Source organism: Populus alba, chromosome 5 (genome assembly GCF_005239225.2).
Source record: "Populus alba chromosome 5, ASM523922v2, whole genome shotgun sequence".
Taxonomy (NCBI): domain Eukaryota; kingdom Viridiplantae; phylum Streptophyta; class Magnoliopsida; order Malpighiales; family Salicaceae; genus Populus; species Populus alba.
In genome coordinates this window covers 19,167,435-19,194,873 of record NC_133288.1, presented here as the reverse complement: position 1 = coordinate 19,194,873, position 27,439 = coordinate 19,167,435, and the positions used below count along the sequence as shown (strand labels likewise).

At 32.6% G+C, this 27,439-nt stretch overlaps 2 protein-coding genes across 5 annotated transcripts; one reads left to right on the top strand and one right to left on the bottom strand.

Moving 5' to 3' along the window:
* Positions 1-206: 206 nt before the first annotated feature.
* On the top strand, positions 207-3,691 carry LOC118061764 (ribose-phosphate pyrophosphokinase 4). 3 transcript variants are annotated; one of them, XM_035075323.2, is made up of 7 exons: positions 207-539; positions 1,132-1,447; positions 1,834-1,929; positions 2,106-2,174; positions 2,266-2,394; positions 3,040-3,139; positions 3,246-3,691. In XM_035075323.2, the coding sequence occupies exons 1-7, from the start codon at positions 397-399 to the stop codon at positions 3,374-3,376; spliced, it is 984 nt and encodes a 327-aa protein (XP_034931214.1). In that variant the 5' UTR covers positions 207-396; the 3' UTR covers positions 3,377-3,691. The 3 variants fall into 3 exon arrangements, with proteins under 3 accessions (XP_034931214.1, XP_034931213.1, XP_034931215.1); XM_035075322.2 differs by having other exon boundaries at positions 3,243-3,691; XM_035075324.2 differs by lacking the exon at positions 1,834-1,929 and having other exon boundaries at positions 3,243-3,691.
* Positions 3,692-4,220: 529 nt separating this feature from the next.
* Positions 4,221-11,335, bottom strand: LOC118061763 (protein MEI2-like 2). 2 transcript variants are annotated; one of them, XM_035075321.2, is made up of 13 exons: positions 10,936-11,335; positions 10,179-10,225; positions 9,895-10,038; positions 9,342-9,808; positions 8,468-8,626; positions 8,259-8,375; positions 7,998-8,149; positions 7,035-7,126; positions 5,948-6,899; positions 5,768-5,852; positions 5,609-5,677; positions 5,181-5,360; positions 4,221-4,836 (listed from the first exon to the last, which is right to left on the bottom strand). In XM_035075321.2, exons 2-13 carry the CDS (start codon positions 10,207-10,209, stop codon positions 4,720-4,722), a joined length of 2,565 nt encoding a protein of 854 aa, XP_034931212.1. In that variant the 5' UTR covers positions 10,210-10,225; positions 10,936-11,335; the 3' UTR covers positions 4,221-4,719. The 2 variants fall into 2 exon arrangements, with proteins under 2 accessions (XP_034931212.1, XP_034931209.1); XM_035075318.2 differs by lacking the exon at positions 10,936-11,335 and having other exon boundaries at positions 10,179-10,842.
* Between the last annotated feature and the right edge of the window lie 16,104 nt (positions 11,336-27,439).

Genomic DNA, 27,439 nt, shown 5'->3' with positions numbered 1-27,439 from the left:
TTTTTTAACTTTCATATTACTTTATTAATTTTATAAATTACTTATATTAATTGTGTAAATGATTATATTATATAAAAAATAATTAAATTAGTTATATAATTGTATTAAAATCAATTCAATTTAATATAAAATATATTAAAATATAATTAACTGTTCTAAATGAATTATTAGTTTTTACTTTTAAAACGCATATAAACCATCTCATCAATTTGGCTAGCTCTTGAAATAGCATCTTCTTCGAGTTGATCTAACGCTGGACTACTGTTCTGAAAGCATCGTAACAGACCCGAGAAACCTAGTACGGCGCATTTTGTAGCAAATCATAAAACAAGAATTAAGAGTGGTGTTTGGAGGCAGGGAGACCGAGAGAAAAAAGAAAAACACGGAGCAGAGAACATGGAGGTGGACAAAGTAGAGGCTCAAAACCAACAACAGAAACACAAGCAAGTACATCTGTTTTACTGCTTGGAATCCGAAGAGCTTGCCCGTAAAGTTGCTGGTCACTCTGACCTCATCACTCTGCAATCCATCAACTGGAGGTCCCTTCCTGTATTCTCTATTTTCTTCTCTTGCTGCACGTATTTATTATTATGTTCAGTTTATTTTTTACTTTTAATTTTCGTTCTTCTCTCCATTGATATGATGTGGGTATTTGCTGTTTTAGTCATCTTTCTTTGTTCCCCAACAAAGAATGCCTCTCTTCTCTTGATTTTGGCTTATGTGGATTGTCTTTGTCACTTTGTGTGTCCATGGAATTATTTTTTTGTCATAAATAAATTCCCTTTCACAATTCTACCAATAGTAAACTTACTGTAAGTTCACGACCATTGTGAAAAATACAACAAATTTATAAGCTTTTTATTTTTTTAGTGTTTTGTGGGACTGCTAGAAAGATTACTTCCAAATTTATCAGTTAAAAAATATAATTCTTGTACGTGAGTCATGCTCTGTATTCTACTTGAATATTTCCTTTTAAGGTCTTAACTGATTGTTCAACTCCATATTCTATTCAAACAAGTCTTCAGTTGAAAGGCAAATAACCTTGAGATTGTGGTGCAAGGTTTATTGCATTTATCGGGGTTGAATGTTATATGAGTGGAAGAACTGATTGGTTTCTTTGTTTTTTATCAGGAATTTTGATGATGGATTTCCTAACCTTTTTATAAACAATGCTGAAGATTTGCGGGGTCAGCATGTTGCCTTCCTTGCATGTTTTAGTTCCCCGGGAGTAATCTTCGAACAGCTATCTGTCATTTATGCGCTGCCACGTCTGTTTGCTGCCTCCTTCACATTGGTGTTGCCTTTCTTTCCAACTGGCTCCTTCGAGCGAATGGAAGAAGAAGGGGATGTTGCAACTGCATTTACCATGGCAAGGATATTGTCAAACATTCCCATTTCAAGAGGTGGCCCCACTAGTCTAGTCATATATGACATACACGCACTGCAGGTTGTTTCCCTTCTATTGCTCCACAAATGAACCAACATTAATAATTACTTTGTATTTCACCTCGTTGCTTTAGAAATATCTTGCTGAATGTCACAAGTTCTTTTTTATGAATTACCATTATCCATAGCAGGCTTCATCCCTGGTCTTTCCATAACATTTGAGTTACTAGGCATACATCAAGTTGTTTCTATCTTTCAACTGTAATTAAATTTATTCTTGAGGGGTTTCTTTTTTTATCTATCAAAATGTGACCTCTGATCACTTTCAGCTCATTAAGCATCTCAAAAACACTCTGGCTCTCGTTCTCTTCTTCTTATCTATGCCCTTTGAGCGTTTCTCGAATGTTCTTTTTTTTTTTTTTTTTTATCAATCTTCTTCTCATGCAGGAAAGGTTCTATTTTGGGGACCAAGTTTTGCCTTTATTTGTGACTGGGATTCCTCTGTTAAAACAACGTCTTCACCAACTTCCTGAATCCGATAAGGCATGTAGCACCAGAATGTTTTGATTATTTCTGTGAAACAGGGTTTTGTTTCTGATCATCGTGATGGCTATTTTGGCATTGCTGTCACTATAACTCCAATGTTACTTTGAAGAATTTTATAGTTCAGTAGAAATATCTTGCTTGCCACCAATCGTGCTCTCCAATTTTGATTTCAGATTGCTGTTGCATTTCCAGATGATGGAGCTTGGAAGCGATTCCACAAGCTGTTGGATCATTTTCCTATGGTTGGTTTGGATTTTTTTCTCTCAAATGGACTGAATGATATCGTACTCCAATTCCCATGTTGTCTGGGTAATTAATGTTGTTGAATGTCAGGTGGTATGTGTGAAGGTTCGTGAAGGTGATGAGAGGATAGTTAGAATAAAGGAGGGAAATCCTGCTGGTTACCATGTTGTCATTGTTGATGATTTGGTACAATCTGGAGGCACACTTGTTGAGTGCCAGGTATTCATTTTCCAGCAAACCTTATTTTTCCTAGCCATTTACACTTTCGAATCTTTCAATTAAAAGTTGGAAAAGATCATTTCTCATCTCATTTAAGGCCTGCAATTTGTTTCTTGCTCGTTCTTTTCTTTCTCATTCTTTTTTTCCTTCTTTCCTTTTCAGTCACCGCATTCTGATTTAAAAAATCACCTTTTTACCTATATCAACCTGACTTCTTTTGTTAACATACATAGCCGACATATATTGTATATCATTGTTAATGTTTCTTTTGCCATCTCTACAAGTTGCAGTTCGTATAACATTCCCAATTTTCCACCTAGCTCTTTTCTTAAATCTCCAAGAGTTTGAATATGGCCATCAGTTTCAGATTTGGCCACCATTGAGTCTGGAATCAACTTTATTCTGGCAAAAAATAAAATAAAGGAATCACCTCTTATGCAGATGAATTGTTAAAGGACAGTGGGCCATCGCTGGCTGTTCTCGGTTCAGGAACCGGAGGCCGTGCATCTTTAATAAGCAATGCATATATAATACATGCATCAATGCATCACTGGTTGGTTGCATTTATCCACATTGAAGATCTGCAACAATAGTGGAACTCTGACAAATTACCCTTTTTATCTTCTTGCCTCTCTTTTCTTCCAGAAAGTATTAGCAGCTCATGGTGCAGCAAAAGTAAGTGCATATGTCACCCACGGTGTCTTTCCTAAGCGCTCTTGGGAGCGTTTCACTCACAAAAATGAGGGTAAAGACCTTATCAGGCATACTTATCCTGATCTATTCTTATGTATATTTCAGTTGAACCTTTTAACTTTAAGCCATATGATGATAGTGCCATTTTTTTTTAGCAGGCATGGAGAATGCATTTGCCTATTTTTGGATAACAGATTCCTGCCCTCACACTGTGAAAGCCATAGCAAATAAGCGTCCATTTGAAGTTTTGAGTCTTGCTGGATCCATTGCTGATGCTTTACAAATATGACTAAGATACTCAAAGGGGGTGCACTGTAGGAATTGATTCATACCAATAACAGATTCCTGCCCTCACACTGTGAAAGCCATAGCAAATAAGCGTCCATTGCTGATGCTTTACAAATATGACTAAGATACTCAAAGGGGTTGCACTGCAGGAATTGATGCATACCTTTGTCGTCCTTATGGAGAGCTGGAAGACAATCTGATAGTAATAAATTTTGAAGAAAGCCTGTGGGCATGATCTTTATGCCACTTGATATATTTGGTTGATTGTGGACTCCTAAGAACGAGAGTTTACTACTACATATTTTCATTTGCTTGACTCGGAGAGTTTTAAACCTCATCTGCCATTGAAAAGCATCTTCTCGTTTGAAAATGATCCATGTTCAGGGAGATGATAATGGACCTGTAATGTAGTGCAAGAAAAATGAAGCTTAACAAACCGCTACTCAGGTCCGTTGTGTATTAGCAATCTCCGGTGGCGTTCGTGATGGTCGTCAATAGTTTCTGGGATGTGTTTGGTGATTACCAGTTAGATTACTAACTAGTTGATAACCTGAGTTATTCACGCTTCGACATGGAGAGGACTCGAAATTCCAGTTTTTATTTATTTATTTATTAATTTATTAATCTTGTGGCTTTGACCCTAAGGAGAGGACGTGCACATGGATCATCAAGTTAGCCAGCGATATCAATTGTTCTCAGTAAACACAGGTGCCTGTATCAATAGCGTGGAACCTAACGCAATAAATAATCTATCCTGTTCTCGTGACAGATGATCCATATTCTATAGATTGGCAGGCTAAAAGAAACCTAAAACATACACTGATGCTAGGGGGGAGAGAGAGGAGTGGACAACTGTACAAGCATATACAGATTCATGTCTTTAAAGCTACAACATTGCAAGACAGGATGAACCGGATGCAGGGTCTGTTCATCTTCCATTCTATACAACTTCTGTAAACAGCCCGTAATCCCAGGTTATCCAATGAAAATGTTCACATTATTTGCAAATGGACTCCAGAAACAAGTACAGAAACAGAAAAGGATCAAAGCGAAAACCCAATCGGAGTTTTCCATGTACAAATCAGTGAGAAATGCCTTCACTTCTCAGCAAAATAAGTTATGCCTTATCCTCACATAACAGTTGGTTGCTCTACAGACGAACAAAATGCCTCTGACAACTGTGAGATACTGTGCAGCATCCATGACGCAAAAGTGGAGGCTGCTCATCATTCAATCAATATTGTACCCACTCTTTAGTTTCTATTCCAAATTTATACATTCCAAATGCCTACACAATGGTTAGCACTCCTGACCACCATTCAAGGCCAAGAGCAATTTCAGCTGTTAATTCTTCTCCAGTTTCTCATCCAGACTGTCCTCTGGGCAGTCCAACGAATCCCCAGAATATGATCCATCAGGCTGACGGATACAAATGTTTAAGTTACCGGATAGGAAAGGTTCCTGCAAGATCCAAAAAATAAAATTCAATGTCAGCAAATAAACAAATGGTGTAACATTCCAAAAAAAGAATAAGAAAATAAAGGAAAGGAAATGGGATAAAAAAAGGAAAGAAAAGAAAAACAAATGGTGTAACATTTTTCTAACCCAAATTGAAGTTAATCTGGTCATATTACAAACTAGCTAGCTATTGTCAAAATGGTCTTCATCGTTTTCCTCATTGATTTCTTATATTAAACTAAGTACACAGTACAGCTATAGTATTTTGAAGAACATTCCAACTCGTTGACAGATTAATAACCACTACTTTTTTTTATCACAAGCATAAGTTAACAACTTCTTGTTACCTGATCAGTAGCCTCTTGGCCCTCAGAGTGGAAGAGAATTGGACGGCATCGCTTATCTTCATTCATTAAGCTTGAATTCTGAAAGTGTGTCACAAGGGCAGCCTTGCCCTGAATTCGTGCATATGCAAGTGAAGCGACTTTTTCACTATTGAACTTCTCCCACCTTTTCCCATTAAATGCCTGCATAATGTTTTATGCATAAGAGTCTAGCCAATATATTGCCTGAATTTGTGATCATCCAGTCCGGTTTAAAAATCTGATGTGTTTTTTTACTCTTTAAGAATCAAAACACTCACAAAGAGAATGACAAACAACAAATTTCCGTTAATGAACATAAACCAACCTTAATTTAGACTTTACCACATAGATGACATAAAAGTACATATAATTTGATTATTTAAGACAGCTATTAAGATACCAAAACCAACCTCATAGAAGGAAATGATGCATGCAGGAGACACCATATTGATGAAGGCATAACCCACATTGCATTTATTCTGCAACCAGAGCGGTTCAGCCATCAGCACATTCAACTTGAACAAGTTATGTTTATAACACCAAATGAATGTTTTCCGAAATGTTATTACCTTGAAATCAATGGGAAGATAGAGGAAGTCATAAGTACCACGGTGATTTTCATCAATAGCAGCCAGCAACATCTTTGAAGTATATCTAGAAGGGAAACAATAGCATAAGAAATCAGGGTGACCAACTCAATCAAAACCAAACATCTTAGCAATTTTCAAAACACTCAGCAGTCCTCTTACTTATTAGGAATGTTTTTAATCATCAAAGTTGTCCTATTATCTTCCCCGCTAATGATTTTATCCAAATCAAGCTGATACTGCTTCTTGCTATCTATCTGGCTCCCACTATTCTCAACTCGCCGACTTCGAACACGTTCAGCAAATCCCTCATTGCCAATTGTCCCTGGTCCAGAATAAGAACCAGCCCCAAAAAACATAGGATTATGCCTAGGCAATGACATCATCCTGTAATTGGGCGAACCATTTTCAGTCAGGGGTGGTCCTGGAAGTCCAATGCCTGCACCAACAGCTGCATGGCCACCCATGTTCATCATATAAGTTCCGGTGCTGCGATTTAAACCCATACCCCCCAATGCAACTTGGTTCATGAAGGATGTTTCTGGTGATTCTGGGAAGAAGCCAAAATGCCTATCTAGAGGAAGAACAGACGGAGCAGATCCCACGTGATGGTGATGTGAACCAAGTAGAGATCCATGCCTGCTGATGTGTGGAAAACCCTGTCCTTGCCCATGTGATGGAAACGCATTTCCAACAGATGATGTTGGCCAAGCAGAGGAGCTCGCACTCTCAGAGTAAGAAGCAGGACTTCCCCAGAGAAACTGAGGACCAGTCAATGTGCCTATACCGGATGAATTTGATTTCGATTCCCCAAAAGTAGACATGGGAACAGGACTCGTGCTCAATTTCTGGTCAGTGAATGAACGAGAATGCTGATAGGCTGCCCCTTGCATTGATCCAGAGTTGGCAAGCATCTGGTTTGCCTGGTTAACCCTTCCATGGTCCTTTCCAATTGGGGCAATCTTTGCAGGGTTGGACACATGATGGGGGAGAATTGAAGCCAGCCCAGGCAAATTATTTCCATTTCCAGGGCTGAAAGTTCCAAGTCCTGGGGACTTGCTAAATCCATGCAATGGATTATGTTCAACTGGGCTGCCAAATTGTAACCAAGTACCTGTCATGGCAGTAACAATGGTTCAGCCCATAATCTAAAAGAGTTTCAACAGTACAGGTCCTTGGAGCTGGTAGAAAATGCTTAAAAATAACTGAGTTCTCATACAATCATAAAGAAACTTGAGAAATCATTTACTTGGAGGAGAGTTCCCCACTGGTGAGCCTACTTGATGTCGGAAACTTCGAACTTCATCTTGTTCCAGCTCTTGAGTTATTTGCTGCATTATACTATATATAAAAGACTCTTAACTTCAGGATGATCAATGAATATAACACAGATCATGCTATAAAGGAGACAAGAAATATTCGTAGTTTATACTTTGAAGACCCAATCATGTCATGTGAATAAAAAACAAAAAATATCAAAGCAAGCGGTGACAGCCACTCTGCAGATACGAACCCAATACAGAAGGGTGATGGTTGTCACTTAAACCAAGGATCATAGCATTATAGTCTCATTTTTATCAGGATCCTGAATTTGCTTCCAAGTTACTATAAATTTACAGAAATTCTCATATTAATGTAGATTAATATTAGAATTTAGGCTTTGGATAAACAATAGTCTTGTCTGTTTTACTTTATTAAACATGTAGATCTTCACTAATTTCATGCATGGAAGAAAAATGGAACTGGAACCCTCCCAATTCTATAACACAAGAAAAATAGAATCCATAACATTCAAAATGTTAATAACCAACTAATAATTCCTAAACTATGTTTAATACACCATATTTCCAGCTGACCCTTCTTTCCATGAGATACCCATGCATAGTACTCATTAAAGGAAGTATCAATCTGCTATCACTGTTTAGATTAGCATAAATATGACTGTTGTGTTTTCAAAGGCATTGTTTCACCAACCTTTTTCTAAAAGAGGGAGGAGGAGGGGTTTCCTAGTGCACCAAATAATATAGGCTTAACTAAACATAAGAGAGAGGCTTTGGGAACTTTTTTGTATTGATTAAAAACTTCTCACATGAACAAACGTTTTTCATCCATTGCATTTGTAGAAAAAATTTGAAGACGAGCAAGAATCAATTCCACAAAGAAAGCAGAAACACGAATTGCTATGCATCAGCGACATCATACTAATACTTACTTTCTGCGTGCTCCACCAGGACGGCTAGGTTCAAGCTTAATGCGTTTCCCAGCAATATCACTCTTATTTAAAGCTCTGAGAGCTGCCTCCGCAGCTCTAACATCATAAAATTCAATGAATTTATGGTGCCGCTTGTGTGGGGTTTCTCTTATCTGTGTTTTCAATGAAGTGAAATAACAGCCGTAAAGATAATGAAAGACTCAGATGCTTGTATACAAGAATCACTTCAAAAATAATCAAATAGAACCCCCTAACATGTACCTCTTTGACCTCTCCATATGCCCCAAATATGAGGCGAAGGTCATCATTTGATACAGATGCATCCAAATTGAAGACCACAAGAGTTCCTTGATTTATATCTTTTTCTGAAGGGTTATCCTGATATGTGGCAGGAAATAATGTTTGATAAAGATGTTGAAGTGATCAAAAGTGTCCAAATGAACAAATTTAAATTAACTTTCTATTTAAACCTTGGGAATTGAAAAATGAATGTCCAGTTTTCTCCGCCTTAAGGGCTTATTTTGCAGTCCACGCATTGCAGTCCGAGCATCTCTAATATCATAGTAAGATATCATCACAAAGCCTCTATGCTTGCAAGCAGTGTATAATGTTCTGATATCCCCATATTGCTACAAGAGTCGAAAAGGTTTGAGAGTAAGCACTAGCTATTGAGAAAAACTTCACATCAATATAATTAAGCTTATGACTACCCCCAAGCTTAATTGAAGTGTATTTTAACTAAATTGATTTCATCAACAGCAATGTGAAACAACAAATTTCATATCTAATTTGCAATTAACAAAAAGCAACACTATATACATCCAGACATCAAAATATAAACAAATACAATAAAGAGGTCAGGAATGTAATTTAAATTTAATCAGATGAATCCAAAAAAAAAAGTCATTAGAGATCATTATAAAAGTTTATCACATTAGCTAAATACTGATGCGAGTTGCACCAACTATCACAAATTTTATATATTGATTTAAAACCAGAGAAATAGGTTGCTTGAAAATACTAAAAAACAAGTGCACGTTCTCAATCAGAAATTTCAGAAGAGAAGGAAAGCAGGTAAGTAGAGTCGATGAAAAGTAATTGTTCTATCATCTAAAAGGCCCCGATAACTTTGACAGTGTTTTGGGAAAAAGTCATTTATGACAAATAACCATATTCGCGATGTATGAACCAATCAAGTATGTAGTGATCCAAATATGGATGAATTTTCAGACAAGATTTAGCATGATCAACATGGTTATTCTTTAAGCAAGCAAACAGTAAAGCAACAGGGAACAATCATTTTTAGATGAGTGACATCTGGCATTCTAACAATTGTGAACATACCTCAAAGAGAGATCTCAATTCAGAGTCCTCCACGTTACTATTGATATTCCGAACAAATAATGTTCTTGAAGGATGCTCCCCATATGGATGTTCCCCAGCCACTGTTCCCACACCATTTGGAAGAGCATAAAGACCAACCCCATTTGCAGGAATCCCATCAGTCATGTTTAGCTTGGACATACCAATACGAAGGCTTTCTTGGGATTCCAAATCTAACTCCATCCCCCCTCCAGGACCAAAGAGATCAATTTCTTCCAAATCCTCCAGTTGACAAGGCAACCCACTAAGGTCGAAATCATCCATTATGCCAGCAAGAAGCTCATCATCATCAGGAAGCAAATTTCCAATTGCACTTGGTTCGATGTCTTCAAATAGATCAGTAACCTCAGTTTCTAGGTCGAGATTATTCAAGTTAGGTGGGCTATCATCAATAGATCGACCATAATTCTCTGAATCGTTAAAGTTCACTGCATGGACAAAAAAAAATTCAAAAAAAAATATATATGTTATCAGAAAAAATCCATAACACCTAGCAAGAAGAGCTTAGACATACGCTTTTCATGTGAAAGGACAGGCAATGAACTCGAAAACAAGCTTGCATCACTCGACGACTGAAATGCATCAATTCTAAGCGGGATGCCCCATGCACCAGTGACCACCTTCTTACTACTATTAACAGCTGGAATTTTTGACGGACCTATAAACAGACACAGAAGTCCAATCAAGACATTATCAATTTAAAGCATACATCTACACTAACAAAAAATAGGCATGTGTGTGTGTTAGGTTTCAAGATATGAGGGAGTCAAAAGAAAAGGAATGCATCAGGAGACTTACCAGGTACTGCGTCCTTTGAGTTTTGCTCCATTTTTATTCTCTTCTCACTAACACAGCAATTGGAAAAGAAGAGACACTCAACCATTGAAAGGGTAGACATGAACATAAATTTATCGTGCAACGAAATAAGGTAAGATCAATTCGGTACTGATCAGAAGACTTTAATTGAGTTCAACAAGCAATTTCCTATATTTTCAGCAGACAAAATATAAAAAGAAAAAACAATCCCTAATCCAGATACATTACTCCCAATCTATCAATTAAAGAAATTCCATGTTCTAATTCTGCAAAATTACACTCTCAATCACATGTTAAATCCTATAGAGGTTAAAAACAGGCGCGTAAACAAAACATTAGCACACAAAAACACTTGCGGTGGGCACCCAGTCAACACTCTAGAAAAAAAAAGCCCAGCAACACCAAAATTAGCAAAATTTGATTTAATTCAAATCATGCAACCAAACAAAATAAAATATATATCAGGTCAGCAGCAGCTCATAAAGCTCACTCCACAGTTCACTCAATTTCGAGTCAACCCTGAACTCCACAAACCAGAAATTAGCCAAAACGAAAAATAATAATAATAATTATTATTATTATTATTAATAAAATCAAATTTAGCATGCCCAAAAAAACAAAAACTCCAGACAGCATCATTAACTCCCTAACCAAAAAGAAAATAAAACAATCAAAGATCAAACTCTAAGAGATTAAACTACGAATTACCTATTATTAAAAAAAGGGAGAGAAAGAGTACCTTATTTTAAGAGGAAGGGAGGGAGAGCAGTTAAGAAGAGGGCATTGAAGACAGACTCTAAACAAAGAAGCTAACGAATTAAGCTTTTTGTATTGACGATCAGATTACTTTTTTTCTTTTTAACTTCACTGGTACAATGGAAAAAAAATATAAATATATATATATAATCACGAGAGAGAGTTTCGTAGAAGTATCTTTGTATCTTTCTTTTACTCTTCTCCCACCTCTGCCTTCTCTCCCGCCGGGAAATTAGAATGAAAAAATAAGCAAATATAATAATTATTAAGAGAGAGATTTTTTTTAGAGAGAGAAACAGAGAGGAAAATGATTGGAGGCAACCAAGGAAGGAAGGGAGGAAGGGAGGGAGGAAGTAGTGGTGCGAGCAAGTACAACTTCTTCCGGGAAATAATTATAATAATAATAGGAAATAATAATTATTATTATATAGTTATAATTATTATTATTGAAGAAGACGATAACAGATTAATATGTTTATTTTTTTTGTTAATTATTAGAAATAGGCAAAAACACAATTCCGCTGCATTTGAATTTCATTTGGCGTCCGTTGACACAAATCCATTACTCATCCAGTATACTCCCTTTTTTAAGATAATTAAAATAATCCAGGGTAAAAAATATAGGTTCTTTTTAGATTGTTTTTTTAAAGTAAATTGACATCTGAGATTATTTGAATTACGAGTTTGCCATGGAGAGGGACGGTATTGAGCGTCTTGTCAAAGATGTGGTGTGATTTGATTGGCGTAAATACAAAGAAGTGGTTGATTGAGGGAGTTGTGTAGGATTGAGTGTACTTGATTGTTACACGTTTTGTGTTTTCACTTTGGAGTAGTGGGGTTAGTGACATGATGTTTGCGTCAGCAAAAGTGGATGGATTCATCTACTCCTTGTTAGATACCTCCGGGGAATAAATGAGACCAATTATATAATGCCACGTTTGGTATGATTTATATCGGGTCCCATGCCACGTGGATCCCACAAAGGAGTTTTGCTTTTTCGACCCTCTCGTGGAAAAATGAGAAGCAGAGAACCTATCTCGGCCGTTCAATTGGAATCAAAAATCTTTCTTGGCAGTACGGGTTGATGGAAAAAAAAAGGGATTAACATGGTGCCATGTATAGTCTAGACCTCTTTTTCACACGCTTATTGGTAGTGGTGTTTTATTGATTGTTGTTTTTTAAAATGGTTTTTATTTATAAATATATTAAAATAATTTTTTAAAAAATATATTGATTTTGATATTAGTATATTAAAATAATTTTAAAATATAATTAAAATTAAAAAAATAAAATAAAATTAAAATTTTTTTTAAAAAAAAATATTTTTACAAACTAGCTCTTATTATAGTATTTTTCTAGCGTTATTTAACTCTTTTTAAATTATATTTTATTTGAAAAAATATTAAATTTCAACTTGTTTTAAAAATATTTTTTAAGTTATGTTTTGTTTGAAAAATACTAAATTAATATTTTTAATTTTTTTAATAATTTTAACATGTTCATTTTAATACATTTTCAATAACAAAAATATTTTAAAAAAATAACATACACCGGGTTACCAAGCAAGCAAAAACACAAAGATATTTGTGAATGCATCAACTTCAGTTTTAAGTGTTTTTAAAAAGTATTGTTTGCCTTGAAAAATCATTAATTTGATATTTTTAGCAGTTTTTTTTTATGGTTTTAACATGCTGAAAACAAGAAAAAATCTGAAAATAATATTATTTTAATTAAAAAAAAAAGACTTCTGGATAGCAATGCAAAACATTTACTAATTAACAAGATGCGGCTGCAGTGGAAATCCTGACTGGCTAACTGAAGCCAGGAAATCAGCGGCTTGGATTGCACAACAAGACATAGAACCAGCGGGGAATGCTCGGAATCAAGATCCAATGAACATACTGAGCGCGTCTCGAGCATGAAGACTATATGGATTCGAATATCCAATCGACTCTTTTATCGAGAACATGATTTGGGTGTATTTGTTTTCGGAAATGTTTTAAAACAAATTAAATTTTTTTTAATTTTATTTATTTTAAATTAATTTTTTTATGTTTTGACTAATATTAAAAATAATTTTTAAAAATAAAAAAATAAATATTATTTTAATATATTTTAAAATAAAAATACTTTAGAAAACAATAGAGTTAAGCGCGTATCGAGCATGAAGACTATGGATTCGAATATCCAATCGACTCTTTCATCGAGAACACGATCCGAAATCTTTATTGAAACAATTCGAACAACTGTTTCAAACAACCCTGGATTGCTAGGCTTGTTGGGTATCTTCCTCGGAATAGAACTCCATCAAACGAATCCACTTCCCCTTGGGCTTTGATTCCTGAAAGCCCATCTACAGCCATTCTTCGGCTTCCCCTTGATTTTTTTTATCATGTAAATAATTGGTGGTGGGATAATTGGATCGTACTGTTAATATACCATGAGCCTTTCCTTAAACATTTTTTTTTGTTTGGGTAACCCGAAGTGTTCATGCAAGTTTACACGCATCACGATTAATTCCCGGGCCTATTGAATATCCTACAAGCCTAGTGGACAAGTAAGATATCGTAGAAGTGGCAGGCTGATGCACAGAAATAATCGATCTCAGGACAGTCACAAAACAAGCTTTGCAGTTGACCACTAAACTAGTTCCTCAAGTGCCGAAAACTTTTATTTCTTTCATTTAGTTTAAGATGATAATTTTTAACGCTAGCATTGCGTATGTTAGTTTCCCCCATGCTTTGAAAAAAACATATTTTCTTTGTTTTAACTGATGATTCGAGGGCAAAACATCAATGAGTTGTGAGCATAAGATACTTAGATGAGAGAATGTGCTGACATGAAAAAAAAAAAGAGTACAAATCAACATGACAAATTCTATGGTCAAGAAAAAAGAAAGGATTACGGAATTTAAACATTTTCACTCACCAGACACTATTACACTCAGATCGAGCACGGATTGCAAGCTCAAACTCTGGACATCCGACAATATTTAACCATAAATAAATAAATAAAGGAGGATTACAAAATATTTTTTATTATAATATTGTTTGTTTATTTTTTTAATTTAAGTTTTTTTATAATTATAATTTTATTCTTTAATATTCCATTCATTAATTATTAAATTTTATCATTTTTTTTAATTTACTTTTTATGTGGACATTTCAATTTCATAACTCAAATCAAACATTTAAAAGATTAACTCGATTGACTTGAGTTTTTTTTTCTATTTAACTTTTTTTTCCTTGATCTCATCTTTCAACGTTTGAGTAGTTGAGAATTAGATTTAGTGGCTCATTTCGGTTTGCTTTCTATAAGATTATTTCAGCCTTATGACTCCGGTCTTGGCTTCATAACTTTTTCAATTTATTTTTTATGAGATTATCTCAGTCTCATAATCTGAATCGCAAGTTTAATTGATTAACTTGGTTAACTCGAGTTTTTTTTATTTTTCTAATTGAGTTTTTTTTTTAATTTCATTATTTGATATTGAATTGATTAGGAATTAGGTTTTGTGATTTGTTTCAGCTTGCTTTCTACGAGGTTATCCTCATCTCATGACTTGTGTCACAAGTTCAATGAGTTTTTTTTGTTGACTCGAGTCATTTTTTATATTTTTTTAAAAGATTTTTTTATTTTATTTATATCCCTCGACATTTGGTTTATTAAGGATTACGATTCATAATTTTTTAAAAATTAATTTTCATGAGGTTATCTCAGTTACATAATCTATACTGCAGGTTTAACAAGTTAACTTAGATGACTCAAGTTTCTCTACTCTTTTTCTAATTGATTTTTTTCTCTTAATTTCTGGTTTTTTTTCTATCAGAAATAAACATTAGCAGTACCTAAATTTATTTTTATATTAAAAAAAATTAATTTAACAAGTAACATAGCAGAACCAATAATCTCATCTCTATCAGAAATTGGATCTCAAAATGTATTTCTTGGGGTTAGATTAAAACATAGGAAACAAGATTACGGGCTTGGATAACGAGCCTATGAAGCTGCTGATCCAGAAATAGTAGAATGTTAGTAATTTTAGCGAGTCCAGACAAAATAGATGTGGGCTAAGTTCGAGACTCAAAGGCCCATAACTTATTTAAACACTTGGGCTAAGAAGCCTACAAATAGCATATGAACCTTCCACCCATAATTGGAGATTTGCACCTTGCATTTGTAAGTCCTTTTGATTTATTAACTTTCTTTCCATTAAAAGTTTGAAGTGGTCAAAACAATTTAATAGCAACTCAAGGACGATCCACGCCTCATTAGAGATTTGTAGAAAAAAAGGTATTGTTTTTCCACAATCTAAAATCTATTAGCTTTTTAACTCATGCTTCGGATTGGATTTTTTTTTCAATAAAAATATTAAATATATAGACTTTTCTGATGTGTTTATTTTACATAATAAAATTATAAAATTTATGCATAGATCTAGTTAAATAAAATAAAAAATTATTTGTGTTAATAATAAAAAATCTTAAAGATAATTAAAGATGAAAATAAAAAAATCGAGAGATTGATGTAAATTAGGATATTTGATCTCATAATATGGGTAATATATTTAACTGTATTCAATAACTTTGGTTATTAAAATTATGCTTTTGTTTAATCAAACAATAATAGAAGTAAACACGTATATAAAATTGATTAAAATAAAATAAAATGGAAAAAAAAATATCATGAAAAGGCAGCACATATTAAAATAAATATGTTTTTTAAAATTTCATCTATATAAAACATATAAAAAAATTATAGATGAATCAAAATAATATCTTTTAAATTTAAACACATGCAAAGTATTTATATAAAAAAAATCCTCTATACAAAAAGGCTAAATCAGCAAAATAAAAAAAATCATAAAGAAGATATAATAATTGAAACATAAATCTAAATATTATTTTAAAAAAGTTTATCAAATAAAATAAAAACAAAAATTATAAATTATAAATAAAAAAAACATTGAGATCTAGGCAATGCAAATACAATTGAAAGAAATAAGAAAACAAATTAGCTTGGGTTACAAGCCCAATCGAGTTCAATAAGTTGATTATATTTTAACCAAATAATTAAAAAAATAGATAATAATAATGAACGGATAGAGTTTTTATAATATAAATGTCATGATAACTTGAAAATACAAAATTGGAATAGAAAAGAAAAATAGCCCGAATCAATTTAAGTTAACATGATAAATATATAACCTGGATAATAAGAGGCTATCCAACCGAGTTAATCTTCAAAATCTATAAGACTATGATAACCCAATAAAAAAAATTAAGAAAAAACATAAAGTCATTTTAAAAAAATATATAATATTAAAAGATGAAGCTAAAAAAATATAAACCAAAAAAATTATTTTAACTCGTGTTAATATTTTAAATCCATAACCCTGATCATTAGACAAGAAGCATAATAATAATAATAAAAAAATCATTAAATTTAAACCCTTGAGGGGTGTAGCTCAACTGATCAGGTCTTGAACTTGCTCCTTAGAGTTAGGTCACTAGTTTGAGTCTCATAAACTTCAAGACTACTAAAAATTTATTTAATTATTAATTTTAAAACTCGTAATATTAGTCGAGATATGTAAAATCTGGCTCAAACCCCTTCAAGGGGGGGGAGAGACCATGAATTTCTCAACGAATTTTATAACTATGCCTTTGTTTGGACCGGCGAAAATACTAGGGACAGTTCTGGATTTTTCCCCTTAAAACATGTCTAAATAAGCTTCCCCCACTCTTTCCATGTCCGTGTCTTTCCCGGCCATGCCCGACATCTGCGAAACCACCTCCAGCCATGAAGTCCAGTTCTTATATCCATTCCAAGGTTGTTCTTTACACACACTCATCACCTGGACCTTTCCTAAATAATATTCACAAACTAATCTGTAAAAAACTCATCAAACACCAGATTAGAACTGCAATTCATTACCCAGCGTCCACATCCTTTCTTAAATCGCTCTCCATCATCCAAACAGAATCAAAATGACAATTTACAGAGAGGGTGTGTGTGTTTTTAGAGAGCTCGAGCTCTCAACGCTCCCATCCATGCCCTTCACGTATGTACTTTCAAAATTATCCCACCTGTTCGCCATTTTCACCAGCTTCCATGGCGGTAATCTATAACCCACATATTTTCTTAAATCGCTCTTCATCATCCAAACAGAATCAAAATAATTACTTATAGAGAGGGTGTGTGTTTTTAGAGAGCTCGAGCTCTCAATACTCCTATCCATGCCCTTCACGTATGTACTTTCAAAATTATTCCACCTTTTAGCCATTTTCACCGGCATCCATGGTGGTAATCTAGAACCCACATCCTTTATCACGTTGCTCCAGTTAATTCATGGCTGCAATAAACAACTACTCCAAATCCATCATGAGCAAATCCACAAGCACTCCTACTTCAACGTTCTCTGTGTACGTGGAGATGGAACCCCACTTTTATTTCATATTTTAGCACTCAGATTTAGATTTTTAAAGAAAGGTCTGCTTTGCTGATAAATTAATTGGGGAAGCTGTGGAGAACGCGTTTTTAAATTAATTGATTTATATAATTTTTTTTTATTAATATTAAAAATAAAATTTTAAAAATAATAATAATAAATATTATTTTAATATTACTGGATTCTCATGCACCTTGAAAAAAGGGGCATGGAAGCGAGAAACTGATGGAGAGAGAAAGAGACTAATAAGAATGAATTTTTCTGTTCGTTATTTATATGTTATTATCCACACTTAACAAAGAAAACAATTTAGATTTCTCAACGGAAAAGACCACCAGGGGTCCGGGCTACACAGATTTCAGGGGCGAAATGGTCAGTTAGAAAATAATGAAAAAAAAAAGGAGTGTGGTTAAACGACTGGGGAGTCCAAAATATCACCTTCTGGAACAATGCTCCTGTGACTCGTGATGACAGACAGGGAGACCTTCTTTGTCTTGTAGGTAACCAACGGAGGCGGGAGATTCAATGCAATGGGCCCCGCATTGTACAATATAAGAGAGAGCCAGCTTTTTTTTTTTTTTTTACTCTGAAACACTTTAATTTGGTGTTTATTTTAATTTTATTTAAGTAATTAAAAGTATGGTAGTAATTATTTTTTAAAATGTTTTTTATTTTAAAATATATTAAAAAAATTATTTTTAATATGAATACATGAAAATAATCTGAAAATATAAAAAAATTTAATTTAAAAAAATAAAAAAATTTAATTTTTTTTAAAAAAACACCTAGTGAAATGCAAAAATAATGGGTAGTTTTTTGAATAAATTAGACCCAAGTTGCATATTCTCAAGGATTGAGGGTATAATTGAAAAAGTGAAAATGAAAGACAGAATAGGGTTGTGTTTGAAGTAGGTTGTGGAAGTTTATTTTCATCATACATCTTTTTGAGATATTACGTTACGTCGCTATAATTTTAAAAAATTTTTACTTTGATACCAAATTTTATTTTAGTTATTTTTTTATTGGACGAGAGAAAGGGAGTCACCAAATTTCAATATAAATAAAAATAGTTGTTGTTGATAACTATTCAATCTATCAAAACAGTTGTTATTTATGTCAAATGATTTCATGCGATAAGGGAGTTATGATTAAGTGTTTTTTTTTTTATATCTTAAAACACACACACACACAGACTTTGGAAGGTTTTTGGGTTTCAGATTGATTTCGGATTTGGGATCATTTTTGTGTGTTTTTAGAGGCCACTGATTGGTTTAACAAGATTCATAAGGTGTTTTCAAGGTGTTTAAGGTTAAAATTAATATTTTGATAAAAAGAAAACCCCCATTTTTCCTGCCACAACAGTGGCCGGATTCTAGGCTTAGTAGGCAACATGTTATTTTTCTTGGAAATAATTGGGGCAAACAATGCATTATACTTAAAAAAGCACTATTCTTGGCTTACCAAACCCAACAATGCCTAACCTAATTTTTTTTCTTATAAAAAATAAGATGAATTTTTTAATTGATACCTTATTTTATATCAATGTTTTAAAATAATTTTTTGGTATATGATTTAATTAATACCCTTTCTCTTATAATTTTTCTCTTATTTAACCTTTTTTAGACTGTAATTTATTTATTTATGATAATGGACGTGCTTAACTTCTAAAGAAGTTTGTATGATTCATATGTGAGTCTTTTTTAAAATTTTTTATATAATTGAGTTTGTTTTATTTTTTTTTAAAAAAATATTTTTTTATAAGATTTTTAAAATGTGCAACCTTGTATATTTTTTTTCTTCTATTTTATTCATGTGATTTGAAAAGTTAACAGGGATTAAAATATTTTTATCTTATTTGTTTTTAATTTCTTCATTCGACATTGTTTGTTAGTATTTTATTTTGTTGTTGTCTCATATTTTTTTTCATATTATTAAATTAATTAATATTAAAATCAGTTATCAAAATTCTCTTACTTTTTTAAAAATATAATCATCTTCCAGACTTTGTTCTCCTCAGTTTTAAAAAATTAATCTTAAATTTTTTATGAATAATATATAAATAAAATCATTGAGATATTTTATGAATATTGTACATATATATTTTTATAACATTATAAAACATTTATTTTTTGCATTGAGTCGTCATCATTGTTTTTCCTTTATATTCATTATCAATATCTTATTTTCTAAATTATTTTATTAAATTAATCAATTTATTAACTTTATCCAACTCAAGGAGCAGAATCTTAAATGATATTTTAAAATGTTTAAAGAGGGGCTTAGTGTTAATTAAAATGTAAGTTAGCTTAAAAAACAACCCTATCATTGAGAGAAATAAAAATGTAACTTGGCCGGGGCAAATGTGTGATGCTAAGATTAACGAAAAATATTACATGTCCGACAGATGATTTTCGATTTCTGGTGGAATAAATGAGATGTAGAGTAGTGAACTGGCAAGAATGACGTGGCGTAGTTTGGCTTTGTCTGGCTTGACTTGGATAGATACGTGTTTGGCTTTACTTGAGCTAACTTGCCTTGCATGGAGTTGTCATGTCCTTTCATGGATTTAATTACAATCTTTTGGTTGATATGACTTGACGACCCTTGAAAGAAATTATGTTCATTTCAAGCGTCGTGGCTTATGACTTGACGAGCCTTAAAAAAAATTATTATTTTAATTTCAAGTGATATTATAATAACAATTAAATTTTAAAATATATTCTACGAAATAGTATTTTTTTTTTAATTTAAATTTAATATCAACATATTAAAAAAAAATTTAAAAACATAAAAAAAATAAAATAAAATAAAATAAAATTTATTTTTTAATAAAACAATTTTAAAATACAAAAAACAATAAACTGAGTCTAACTAGACTGTGACGTTCAAGATGGATCTTTGAATCAAGAGATCAGTGGGAATTATGAGGAAGAGGAACTATTAAACAACGTTAATGTCGGGCTTTCCAAAAAAAAGTTGCGAACTTAGAAAATCCTTTATTAAATATATTTAAGTTTACAAAGTTACAAAATCAATGCAGCCTTGAAAATCATGTAGTGGAATGTCAAGAATTAGAGTTTACTCGTATTATTGGAAAACGATATGGTCGGATTAAATTTTTTTGAACATGATTTTTTTTTCCCAAGTATTGTTAATGTTTTATCCAGTAAAATAAAATAAAATTGTGTGAGGTTAAACAATTACCATGTTAAGATTATTTTTAGATTAAAATCTATGAATATATTTCTTAGATTTTTTTTCAAATAATAATTCTAAAAATAGATATGCAACACGAGTTTTTTCAATTTTTTTAAGATCAATTTTACCCTTGTAAAATTAAAAAATGATGATCCATTAATAACCCCTTAAATATTTGTGTCTTATCTACAAAGATTTTGAAAGTCTTTGTCAGCAATAGATAAGAGTTTTTTTTACCTTCTTCAAAAGATTTTGCATGTCCCATATAGAACTGCTAGGATCTTGAAGTTCAGGTGGTTTGTCTTCATTAAAAAGATGTGTCCCTTGAAAAATAAAATGGTGAATTGTAATTGAGTGGATTTCTTGAGATATGTGATGGCATGAAAGGTTTTTCATCCTACTATAGGAAACGAAAAGATTATTTATTTACAACTCTAGCCATTCTTGTGAATTATCTTGTTCTAATTCAAGAGGAGAAATATCCATTGCAGACATTTCCTTTATTAGAACCTTTTTACTTACCTTTCTTTTGAATAGAACAAAAACACCTTAGAAACATCATATCTTTCTCTAAAAAAAGAGGTGCTCCTATCCCTTATGAGGAATTTATGTTTCAACCAAAGCCTGAAAGAAGTAATAAGGGACAATGGTCCATCAAAATAGGCTTTAAGAGAAGAGGGGATATTACATTAACACCTTTCTTTGGTAGGGAGAAGAGAAGACCTTCTCACATGAGTCCTTCTCCTACCCTTACCAGAGATACCCATGAGGGAAGGTCTCACAAGGGTCATTCTCTTATACCTGTTAGAGACACTTAGGAGAGATGGAGGCTGCCTCAGACTCTTAAGGACAACACCATCAACAATGAATCTATTGAAGATATGAAATTTATGGCTCGCCATCAACCTAGATAGTACATGACTTAAATGCTTGACCCAACTGAGTGTATCAACCAATAAACCTTGGGCTACACCTAAGATTATTTTGAAATTACCGCCCCCATATATATGTATACAATGAGGTATTCCTTTCTTCTTTAAGGGTTCATGAAGGAGGTTTTTCGTTACTACTGGCTAGGTTTAGGCCAGCTGTATCCCAATAAATAGATAATTTTATCCTCATTTGAAAATCTTTATAGGATCGTTGGGCTCTAACCTATGGTTATTGTTTTTAGAAGTTGCTATCAATTGGTTGTTGACATTAATGGTGGTAATGACATGTGGTGGTTCTTCACATTTACCAACAAAAACAATAATGCCATGAAGAACATGTTGACTAGGAAACCGATGTAGGTTAAGAAGTGGAGGGAAAATGGTTAGTTATAAAATTCATCAGGACATTTAATCCCACAGAAGGATATCAACCATTTTTAGGTTGTTCCTACTATTAGAGGGTCTTTCTTATAAAATAAACAACAAGCTTTGTCCAAGCTCAGACAAAGAGAATAACTATAATGTCCTAGCCTTAATTTCAACTAAATATGAAGTTAATAAGTTGGATAAAGAATACTACTAGGCCATCTTAAAAAGTATGTTGCTTCCTTATCTTACTTTTGACATTTTTTCACCTTGCTTTTGACCTTTGTTTTGTATTTGTCCCTGCATGACTAATGACTGAAGGAGAAGGAGAAGCTTTAACAAGGCATATTAAAGAGAGCATACCCCGATGGGTTTTGTCCCTTGCAGCTGGTGGAAGTAGAAGTGAAAAAGTGATGAGGGAATCCTTTATCATTGTTGGTGAATCCTCCACTTCTAAGGGTTCTGTCTCTAGAAGGACAATTATAGGGGCCGTAAACCTTGTTGAAGTTAAGGGTAGTGATCTTCACCCAGCCAGGAAGGAAGTAAACTTAACTCCTTCTACCATGATTGTGGGTGTTACCTTCCATTTTAAAAGGATGAGAGTTTTTGTCCTAGTTAAAACTCGTGTTCCAACCCCACCGATAAAGGCTTTTGCAGTGGTATTCCTTATGCCTCAGCCTCCTATTCTGTTGGCTGAGGAAGTAGTAGTTAAGACTTTTACTAGGGTTGGCACCGAGGAGTTCAATGATGTTTTTGTTGATTTGGCTCCTAGTTGTACTCCTTTTAATTTTTCAATCCTGGCATATAAGGAAAGTTAGTTTATGAAGTTTATTGTTGGTGGGATATTGAGCCTTAGAGAGATTAGCCTCGAGTTGGTTAGAGCAATAAAGAGGATCCTTACCATCCCATCATACATCTTTGCGATGTTTGATAAAAGCTTCAATCGCCGTTTAGCTTTGACTATCCAAATGAATTTTAATGTAAGGAATTCTATTGTTTGTTTTCTAGTTTGGTTTTATGATTATCACTTTTAACATTTACCCTTGGTAGACCTTTATGATGTGCATCAACATTTACCCCTGGTAGACCTTTATGATGTGCATCCACTATTGAAGGTGCTAGGTGCCTGAAAGGGATCACGCGAGGGAGGTCATTGGCACGAACAAGAACAATCAAGCTGCCTTAAAAAATATTGTTATAAAGGTCAAGTTATATAGCCTTAAGGTGGTTTATTCCAAACTGAAGGACCAAGTGCAAGGCCTTACCCCTGGAGCTGAACGCTAGTGAAAAATCGCTATAAACTTTCTATAACCAAGTGCCCCCCTAAGACAAGAGCTTATTGAAGCGAGGACTTCCAAAACTAGTTTGTAGGTTGAGCTTGATGCTACAAAGGAATAAACTCAACATTCCCAGGCTAAGTTGGAAGCTTTAAAGGACCCTTATAAGGAGTTTCAAGGATTTTTTAGATGGTTGTCAACTTTGATCGAGACAATGGAAGATAAGATATTTCTTGTCATGTTTAACTTGTATTTCTTTTATCTCTTAATAGGAATGTAGGTGGATTTCAGTTTAGCCGTCCATCCCATCCCGATTCCTGATTTAGCAGACATATTCCTAGTCAGGGCTACTGTTACTTGGCGTGTAAAGTACCTAGTTAATGAGCCTATGCTAGATTATTAAGCCCTTCTTTATATATACATATGTACATATCTTTCTTTATGCCTCAATATTACAGGGTTAACTATTGTAACATATTTTATTTAATAGAAACTTTCTTTTATAGAATTCAGTTATCTCAATGTTAGTTCACATAGATATAGAGCTCTTATGTAAAGATTTTATTAAGGTCCAATGCCTATTTTTAGTTCAACATTTCTAGGTTTAGCACTCCTACTTATTTAAGTGTAAACAAAATATCTCTGACTTATCAGAGTAAAATATCTCCAACTCATGGTCTAATAATAGAGTTTAAGATTTTTTTAGAGTTAAAAAGAGCATGAGCTCGGTGTTTAGGTGAACTAGAAAATGGTGGGTCTAACAACTCCTTAGATCCACATATGCATGGGCTTGACGCGTAGCTGAACCAAAAAATAATGGGTCTGACAACTCCTCAGATCCACATATATATAGGCTCGAAGATAGGGGGTTTGTCAGCTTGCCAGACCTATATATACATGGGCTCAATGCTTGGCTTAGATCAAGGATACTAGCTTAGTACCCTATCTTTGACTATTTTTTTGGAGAATAAGATCCATGTAAAATAAAAACAATGTTGATCCATCAATTCGTTATAGAAGTTATTGCGAGACATATATGGTACAATATCAACAACAATCTTGATCATGCGAGCAAGGTTTCTTTATAAGATAGAGTTACCAAGGAGTTAAAATCTCAAAACTGTAAACATATGATAGACGTGTTATGGATAGACAACATGATAATTTTTTGTATTAACGTAAATATTATTTTATAAAGTGTTTTTAGTTTGGAAACGAATGTAAATAATATTTTTTTTAATATCAACGAGTTAAAATAATTAAAAAAATAATTTAAAATAAATAAAAAACATCGCTTAACCGAACAAACAAATATTGACCCAAGAGTTATTAAGCCCGCGGTATCATGAGTTGGATTCCCCCCTTTCCTCAGCTCAATCTTCATAGTAGGCCGGAGATTGATAAAGGTTTCCTTTTTTCCAGCTAGTTTCCAGCTTTATCCCACCCTCTTTTTGAACAAAAGAAGTAAATGATTGAATAATCGCTGAGCTTTCTCCTTCTTCTTCTTCTTGTTTTTTTTTTTTTTAAAATAAAAATAAAAATAAAAAATGGTAGTAAATGATTGAATGATTGTGATAGGGGATCTTCATTTTGATGGGCAAGTTTTAGGCGTCTTTCGCGTGCATATAAGGAGCCAACTAAGTCTTTCTTTAATCGTTGTATTGAACACTCACAACATGGCTGCTGAGAAAGGAAAATATATTCTACACTAGTTATTATTTTACCCGTGTTTGATTATAGATAGAAATAAATTTGTTTTAGCAAAAAAAAATATAAAAAGTTTTTAAATGTATTTTTTTAAATTTCTAATTATAAATCAAATTACTTATGGATACATTTAATTAAATAAATCTATAACCATTTATGTCAATAAATATATAAAAAAAAGTGTTAAAGTGTTTATTCAACTCGTCTCGTTGTAGGTCTACTGATTTTGTTTTCTAACACAAAATAATTAATATGTAGATGTTATGAACACGTTTTTTTTGACATCGAATAAAAAATATGACTGTGAATAAAAAAATCGATACTTGCATATAATAAACTATAGTAAATATCATATGCGTTAATAAAAACATGTAAGATCTCAAGTTAATTTTTAACGTAATAGAAGAATGGAACAATATTGTAATTGCTATAGTGAAACACCATTCCTTAATCTTTGTATAATAATTTTTTAAACATAAGTTTAAAGAAAAAAATTATAAAACAAATTACTAAAGCATAAAGACAAGAACAAAAAAATGGTATAAATAGTTCAAGTGTAGAGTGATAAATATTCAAAGTGTAAAAAAATATAAAGAAAAAAAGGAAAAAACTAAAAAAATATTAAAAAAAAATGAAGATAAATAAAATTGATAAATAAAACAAGTATAAAATAATAAAAATATATATATAAGAATTTTTTTTTAAAAAAAAAACCTAGACATTACAATTTTATCACTGCTATGGTACTGTTACAGTAAAAAAAAAATGGCAAACTTTATAATTATACATGAAAACACCATTGTCCGGTATATTTATAGAGGAAACAACGAGTCGAAACAGCTTAAATATATTAGCTATAACCTTTTTTTTTTCCCTTTTTACCTTATATTGCTTGGTCAGTGAGTGGACGCACTGTTTGCCTGTGAGATTTGGCTGTATGCTTAAATCTGTGTCGTGTTTTTCTCTGTATTTAAAAGGGATTCGTCTCCCTTTGTTTTAGTCTGTGACCTCAAGCCTTGCATCAACCTTTGTATTTTTTTTTTTTGATTAATATGGTGTACAATCTAGCTTACGTGCACTCAATTAATTCTACAGATTCTAAAATTAACAACCATATAAACTTAGTACTTGTATAATAATCTATTCATTTCCAAATCTTCCTATATATAAGACCGAAGATAAGTGCTTTAATATATAGTTGAAATTGGAATGAAGTAATTTCAGACATGTTTGATAGTTGTTGTATTCTGTCATGTATATTTTTTTTTATTAATATGAATATTCGTAGTAACTTGTATGTACCTCGATTAATCACACGAGTTCTAAAGTTAACAATCATATAAGTTTCCAGTGATCTTGAGATTTATGAGACTCAAATTAGTGATTTTTATGAAATAAATTTAAGACCTGGCCAGTTAAGTTATATTCCTTAAGGTTGTGTTATGCCATGTTTATAAATGATGTTAAATTTTAAGGCTTTGTTTGGACTGAAATGAGGTGGACATTTCAAGGTTTTTTTTGTTGGATTAAAACAATGTCTACACTACCATTAAATATTTGTTAATAAAAACTGCGTGTGGAGTCCACTTAAGCCCTCATGCACAAATTAGAGAAGCTCAAAAACTTTTTTTGGCTGTATCAAATATAATACATATAAAACATTTGGAATTTTATTTTTAAAACATAAATTAGCTTTCAACAACTCACATTAAACAAATAAATTTTTTCTATTCATAGCTAAGAACACAATTACAACCGGACCAAATACTAGGCAAAGTTGCAGAAACTATAATTTAAAAACAAACTAATTGACGTTTCAAAACAAAGCGCACCAAAGTAAGTATATCGTTCTGAACCAATTAAGATTAATTTAAAAAAAAAACAAAAAAAAGTTTGGGTTTCACTTAAGCACGAAAACACCATGGATTCTAATAGTGACACAAGTTTTGTTTTTTTGTCACCCAAATGTCTTTTCTTCCATTCTATCTTTTCAAATTATGTTGATTGTAGATTAAACTTAATAGTTTGCTTAAATTAACTTTATAAGAGGTTCTTGTGATGTCAAAAAAAAAAAAAATTTAATGTTCAATTGATACTTAGATTTGATAAAATAAAATTTAATTTCATTAATTTAAAACAATTCAAGTTTAGAGATTAAACTAGAATAAATATTTAGAGAATGAATTAAACAAAAAACAAAAAATATTTAGCACATGTGAGAAGGACCTCTACACTTGGAAGATGTAGGTGATTACTATTGGCCTTTAAAGACAGCTTTCTTTAATAATATTTGATTCGTCTCGGCATAATTTTTCTTTTATGGCAGCATGTGAAAATGACAACGCTTTAATTTGGCTGACGGTCCAATCTTCTTTTCTTTTTTTCTCCTTTCTCTTGTTTCTCCCATCGGTTTTCGTTCCTGGTTCTCTTTAAAATAGCTAAGTGGACTGTCATTTATTTTTAATGGTTAAATTTGATCATTATTGTTTGAATTTAGTCTTTTATCTTTCAATTTCATCATTTAATATTAAATTGATTATGAATTAATTTTCATAA

Coding starts and splice junctions, on each gene's coding strand:
- LOC118061764 (XM_035075322.2), top strand. CDS start 397: ATGGAGGTGGACAAAGTAGAGGCTCAAAACCAACAACAGAAACACAAG. Junction 540..1,131: donor CTGCAATCCATCAACTGGAG/GTCCCTTCCTGT, acceptor GTTTTTTATCAG/GAATTTTGATGATGGATTTC. Junction 2,175..2,265: donor TGTTGGATCATTTTCCTATG/GTTGGTTTGGAT, acceptor GTTGAATGTCAG/GTGGTATGTGTGAAGGTTCG.
- LOC118061763 (XM_035075318.2), bottom strand. CDS start 10,284: ATGTTCATGTCTACCCTTTCAATGGTTGAGTGTCTCTTCTTTTCCAAT. Junction 8,150..8,258: donor CATATGGAGAGGTCAAAGAG/GTACATGTTAGG, acceptor TTGAAAACACAG/ATAAGAGAAACCCCACACAA. Junction 5,678..5,767: donor ATCTTCCCATTGATTTCAAG/GTAATAACATTT, acceptor CTCTGGTTGCAG/AATAAATGCAATGTGGGTTA.